Source organism: Sinocyclocheilus rhinocerous, unplaced genomic scaffold (genome assembly GCF_001515625.1).
Source record: "Sinocyclocheilus rhinocerous isolate Xijiao unplaced genomic scaffold, SAMN03320098_v1.1 scaffold1193, whole genome shotgun sequence".
Classification (NCBI taxonomy): domain Eukaryota; kingdom Metazoa; phylum Chordata; class Actinopteri; order Cypriniformes; family Cyprinidae; genus Sinocyclocheilus; species Sinocyclocheilus rhinocerous.
Genome location: NW_015642181.1, coordinates 948,447 through 955,060, shown reverse-complemented (window position 1 = coordinate 955,060; position 6,614 = coordinate 948,447). Strand labels below are relative to the sequence as shown.

The 6,614-nt window shown below is 35.5% G+C and overlaps 1 protein-coding gene across 1 annotated transcript in view; it reads right to left on the bottom strand.

Moving 5' to 3' along the window:
• Positions 1-6,614, bottom strand: part of LOC107755713 (dipeptidyl aminopeptidase-like protein 6) — a 187,809-nt gene that overhangs the window by 26,709 nt on the left and 154,486 nt on the right. The window contains exons 9-10 of the mRNA XM_016572597.1: positions 2,023-2,177; positions 1,846-1,943 (exon numbers count right to left, since the gene is read on the bottom strand). Of these exons, the coding sequence (XP_016428083.1) occupies positions 1,846-1,943; positions 2,023-2,177 (253 nt within the window). The remainder of the gene's footprint in view (positions 1-1,845; positions 1,944-2,022; positions 2,178-6,614) is intronic.

The following is a 6,614-nucleotide window of genomic DNA, read 5'->3' as shown; positions in this document are numbered from 1 at the left end:
GTTTCAGAAAGGCGGGGCATAGAGGAGAAACAATAATGTACAGTATGTGGAAAATATAATGAATTTTTAACTTTAAACCGCATAAACACATTTCATTACACCAAATACACAAAATAATGTTCTTTTTAGCAGCATCATATGACCCCTTTAAATTATCTTTGTTGTACCTTTCACCCAGAGCCTATCCTCCCGATGTGCAAAGTACGCATGTTGCGTAGGGCCCCCGAAACACCAGGGGGCCCCCTTGCTCTCAAAGATTATTTAATTTTAGTTTCATTTTTGATTTTGGCCAGCGGTTATGAAAACATGAATAACCTTTCCGACAGCGGTGCGCTGTTGCCCTTTCTAAGTAACATCCAATTCAGTCAAATCATGTAACTTGAGTGCCGTGTGCAGTCTCCTGCCGTTCTTGCTCGATTCTACTAAAAAAACGAGTTAAATTCGCACTGAGCCACAGAAGAGACACTGAAAAATAATGTGTTTTTTGAACATTAAAGCATGTCAACATATTCTGTTACACCAATTACACAAAATAATGATCTTTAAAAAAGCATCATATGACCCCTTTAAGCGCTTTCCATGTGCGCAATTCTAGACGGACTGAAACACGGACAAATATAGACTACTTTGCACTTTGTATATTTCAAAATGTCTGTCTTGGTGAGTTTTCACTAAACATAGTCAGTTATTTCTTAAGTGAAAATAAACAGTTTGAAAAGCAATCGAATGCTAGTCACTATCTGTGCATTCCGTGACAGCATCCTACTGTATAAACCTGCTGCTGTCTGTCATCATCTGTTAATCAAACAACAAAAGATAATGAGAGAATTATTCACTGCTCTTCACTGAATATTGTTCATATCTTTGTTAAGAATCAATTTATGTTTAATTTATATGGTTAAGTGCTTTATTTTTACATTTGATTAGGCCTACTTTAACCAATGTGTGTATAGTAGGCTATTATAGGTTAAATTGTTTAATTGTTAAAATTGATTTTTTTTTATGAACGCACAGACAGCACCCCACCCCCCACCGGCAAAGTTTTGCTTAGGGCCCCAGAAGTCTAGGATCGGCTCTGCTTGCACCTTGTGTTTTAAAAACACAATATAAAAATATTTATAAATTATTATAAATAAATTATTATTTATTTAAAATAATAATAATAACAATAAATTGTTACTTAATCTTCAGCAAATCTCTAAAATAATATCAATTTTTAATACTGTACATTATGATGTTATGATGCATAAATTCAATTGTAGAATGTCAAATTACTTTTTATCGATTTTATGTAGCAGTACAAAATTTTAATATCGTCCATTTATCGGTTCCTGGCCTGGTTGTACAAGATTTTATCCCCACTTCTGTAAGCATTCTCAGCCATAACACAAAATTATTGCCCCAAGAGGATATGGTGATGGACAAATTTATGAGATGGGAGGAAAATATTAATTTCAATGCTTTTGCATTTTCTTGCAAAACTTTTGAGCTCTCTTGCAAAAAGTGTTGTGTTCCTCCAAGAAACTTTGCATTTGCTCACAAGTATTTTTACTCTTGCAAAAGTATTGCATTGCCCTGCAAAAGCACTGAAATATTTTTTTTTTCTTCTCACCTCATACTATTTTCATCACAAAACCTTTGCTACTGAATGCAACATTTATGAGTGAAAGGTACGTTACCTGGATGCAAAGCACTGAAATTGAATTTTTCCACTCATCTCGGTTTTTTCCCCATCACCATGTCCCTTTAGAGCCTCCGCATTTAACACATTTTACCAGATGTAAACTGATTTCCACAGAATAAACCTATTAATTTGAGGCGTAAATGAGAGTACAGTCAGCCTACCCTATTCTTTGGTCCTCCGGTCTTCTCATCTCAATGGTGTGCAGAGGGCCATTGAGATTCACCACATAAAGAGAGATGACAGGGTTTTCCTCTCCTGCCTGGAAGAAAAACGTTCAAGCATTACACATTATAATCTTCAGCACTATCATCACGCTTATGGCCATGCATAATCTTTACCTTGGGGTAATGGTATTGTCTTGCCGTAGGGTAGACGGAGCCGGTGAACATGGGGATCTCCATTTTGGGCACCAGTGTGTCGTTGATGGTCGCGTATGCAAGCCTGGCCCCATCCGGAGACCACCAGTGAGCAATGTGGGACTTAAAGATCTCCGCTGTGCAAGAAAGATTCAGGAGTTTCTCTCAGTCATATTTCACAGCGGTTCAATCACTCGAATAATTGCAGGAATAGTAAAAAGTAATCATCCATGACACAGCATCTCTCAGGTCTCATTCCAGCTACATTCACACACACACACACACACACACTCAGATTTCCCATCTTCATTTGGATACAGTTGATGCACCTGGCCGCAGTTAAGAGCATTTCTCCGTAACCACCTGTTTCTGTATGAATCTTTGCTTCCTTCACACAGAGGCAGTGTGGGAGGTTCTGGCCCATAAATCACGGGGCGGACTGTAATCTCAGCGGGGCCGGCGAGAGTGAGTGCTGGCCCTCTCCATCAAGTGTCCCTTCTCTTCTACAATCTCAGGGAAAAAAGCAATTTCTGGATGCCACCAAAGGCAGCAGAAATAGGGTCTGACCCCTCTTCCTGTGCTCAAATGGGCAGGAAGCTGCATGTTCAGCACAGTTCTGCTCACTTCATCACCTACAGAGAGAGTGAGTGAATGAATGCGCTCAGAGAGCTTATGTTGACATCTGAGGATTTAGACAGTTATTAATCGTTGTTAGCCTATGCTTATATATTTCCGTTGTTGTTTTCAATTTTATTTTGAATTAATATGAATATGTTATTGTAATATGTACCATTTGCGGTCAGTAAGTATATATAAATATATTATATATATGTGTGTGTGTGTGTGTGTGATATATATGTGATATATTTGATCAAAATTTGCACTTTTATTTAGCAAGGATGCATTAAATTCATGAAGACATTATGATGTTAGACTTCTATTTCAAATGAATACTGTTCTTTTGAACTTTCTATTCATCAAATAATCCAGAAATTTTTTTTATCACAAATATTAAAATTCTAAAATGTATCAAGAACATTTAATCAAGATTTTTTTTCTTGAGCAGCAAATCAGCATATTAGAATGATTTCTGAAGGCTCATTTGACACTGAAGACTGGAGTAATGACTGCTGAAAATTCAGCTATGCCATCACAGGAATAAATTACATTTTAAAATATATTCATATAGAAAACAGTTATTTTAAATATTAATAATATGTCAAAACAGACAAGACTTATATTTAAACAATGTTTCACAACATTACTTTTTTTGCTGTATTTTTGATCAAATAAATGCAGCCTTGGTGAGCACAAAAAACTTCCTTCAAAAATATTATAAAAATCTTACTGACCCTAATACTTTATAGTAATAAACATTAATTCATATAAAATAATGTATATTATATTAATATATAATAATGCTGATCATTTAGAATTTGCGTTTTGAAAAACAGTGTTTTCTACATGTTTACCAATTTGAATTTGAAAATGTTTAACATGAAATGAGGGTGTGGGTTTTGATGTCAATATGATTTTGAATCTAAAGTAAATCTGATTTTCACAAATTCATGTACAATTACACAATGTACAAATTTAAAAGGCATTTCTATTAACATGCAACACTTTTTGTAATTGACATTAATTTATATAGTCTATGTATTTAAAGGAACACTCCAATGTGAAAATAGGCTCATTTTCAAACTCCCCTAGAGTTAAACAGTTGAGTTTTACCGTTTTCGAATCCATTCAGCCGATCTCCGGGTCTGGCGCTAGCACTTTTAGCTGTAGCTTAGCATAGATCATTGAATCTGATTAGAACGTTAGCATCTCGCTCAAAAATGACCAAAGAGTTTCTATATTTTTCCTATTTAAAACTTGACTCTTCTGTAGATACATCGTGTACTAAAACCAACGGCAAATGAAAAGTTGTGATTTTCTAGGCCGATATGGCTAAGGAAAAATATAGAAACTCTTCGGTAATTTTTGAGCGAGATGCTAACGGATTCAATGATCTATGCTAAGCTACAGCTAAAAGTGCTAGCGCCAGACCCGGAGATCGGCTGAATGGATTCGAAAACGGTAAAACTCAACTGTTTAACTCTAGGGGGGAAAATAAATGAGCCTATTTTCAAAAATAGTGGAGTGTTCCTTTAAGTTGTGTATTTTCAAACTGCTTTTATTTGTAGCAGACATTTGAGAAATATTACATTAGTTTTAATATTGCATACTGTAAGTTTGAGCCACAAAACTCTCCCTTGCCCATGGCTTCAAAACCTCAAAAAATGTCGCCTTTCCAGTAAGTAAGAAATAACAACAACACATCCGGATCTGTTTTTGATTAACATCTTGTCTAATAAGATGCTGCCAATGTTATCCCACAATCCCGTTATGGGTCCATATAGCTTTGAAAACATTTTTGAGCGAACTAGCCCTTTATTGCCACTGAGGACAATAACTGCACCAGAATGCAGCACATATGTATCCTTCACTGCCAATGATCTCCCATAATGCTGCGCATTTCGAGTCAGGGGTCCATATACAATAACTAGGAATTTTTTTTTGTTGGTTAAACTAGATCTTTTAATGCCACTGAGGACAATAACTGCATCAGTATCAGCAGCTGAGAGTTTCAATGACGTATTTTAATGCCTAGAGAGCATGATGTGGATATTTTAGAGGAAGTGCATGTGACTATCATGGGAGCTTTTCAATGAATCTGATCATTACAGAGATGCTGACCCGTGGATGAACCAAAGCAAGCCTGCCGCAGACATCTCTGTACAAAACAGCAAAAATGGCTCTCATTAGGCATAAGATGTCAGAAACCCTGCAAACACATCTCTCGCTCATAGCTGTTTTCTGTGTCTCTCTGTGCCCTTTCTTCTGCCAAGCATACACTCACACTCTCAGCAGTGAGCCAGGAAGCTTGTTGGGCTGTTGATTGCTCACACAGGGAGGTTTAATGGCAGAGCTGAATGATGGATGAAACAGGAGTGTGTGTTTTAAGAGCTGGGGGACAGTAAAGCCGTGTCTAGCACACACACACAGTCCTCTCACACTTGTCCTTCTTTAATCAGAGGACACAGCTGTAGAATAGGGGAAAATGAGCTGATAGTTTAGGCCATAAAACTTTATTGTTTAGACCGAGCATTTCCTTCATCAATTTTTCCCCCAATTATCCAAAACAACAACTAAACCTGGTAAACGTTTTACGTGCTGTAATACATTTTGACTTTATTTCTCACAATTCTGAGTTTATATCTCGCAATTCGTTTTTTTCCCCCAGCAGAATTACAAGTTTACAACATACAACTCAAACTTTTTTTCTCATTTCAGTTTATATTTCCGAGTTAACATCCTGCAATTCTGACTATTATTTAATTTTTTTTTCTCAAAATAGCAAGTCTCACAATTTGGACTTTCTCCGAATTGAGAGTTTACAACAGATCTAACTTGATTTCTCACAATAATGAGTTTATAAGTTTCTTACTGTTTTTTTTTTTTATTGCAAGTTTAAATCTTTGAATTTGCGAGTTTAAAAAAACACAGTTCTGACTTTATCACAATTTTGTGTTAATTTTAAGCTTATATTTCAAAATAGTGAGATTACATTCAGAATTGTGTGTTGTAAAATTTGACAATTATAAGAAAAACGTCTTGCAAGAATTGTTAACTCAAAATGTGTCCCATCAATCCATTTTCTAAATGGATGTAATTTATGAAATTATAAACATAATAATAAACATCTTATTTCACTATAACCTTATATATATATAAATATATAACTTTATATATTTAGTTTGAAAAATTATTAAACACGAGTGTTCATGATCAATTACAGTTAATTGATTCATTAATTTTCCCTCTTCCTTATAGGTGCATACCATACGCTTGTCAAAATTATGATTTGTCAGTTTCTGTTAGATGTCACAGTGTTATGTTTACGACGTAAGGACTTAATAGTAAAATGCGAGCGTTTGTGGAGTTGAATTGGAAAATAGTGGAACAAATAACAATCAGTCAATTCTTTAAAAAGCATATATTGTATATCTCAACTGAAACTAAGTCAATGAATCCGGACTGTCTACAAATGAAACCAGACCACAGTGGGTGATGGGTTTATAGATTGGAACTTCTGAGCCAAGCGTGTTTGAAGCAACATATTAGCATAAGTACAGTGTTTGATCCGCTAAATAGGCCTAGATGTGTCCTTTGTGGAAATATACTGTTCTCCACAACAAACTGCATATTTGCACCTGCACACATTTCTACGGTCCTCGATGTTTGCTCTCCTTTGAACGCAAACTGACAGAGACACTTGATTATGAGATTATTTGCGTTTAACCTGAGTCCCCATTTTCTCAGACTGAGGTAATGCTTTACAATAAACTTCCTTTAATTTAAAGGGGTCATATGATGCTGCTAAAAAGAATATTATTTTGTGTATTTGGTGTAATGAAATGTGTTTATGCCGTTTAAGGTTAAAAAAACACATTATTTTCCACATACTGTACATTATTGTTTCTCCTCTATGCCCCGCCTTTCTGAAATGCGTCGATTTTTACAAAGCTCAT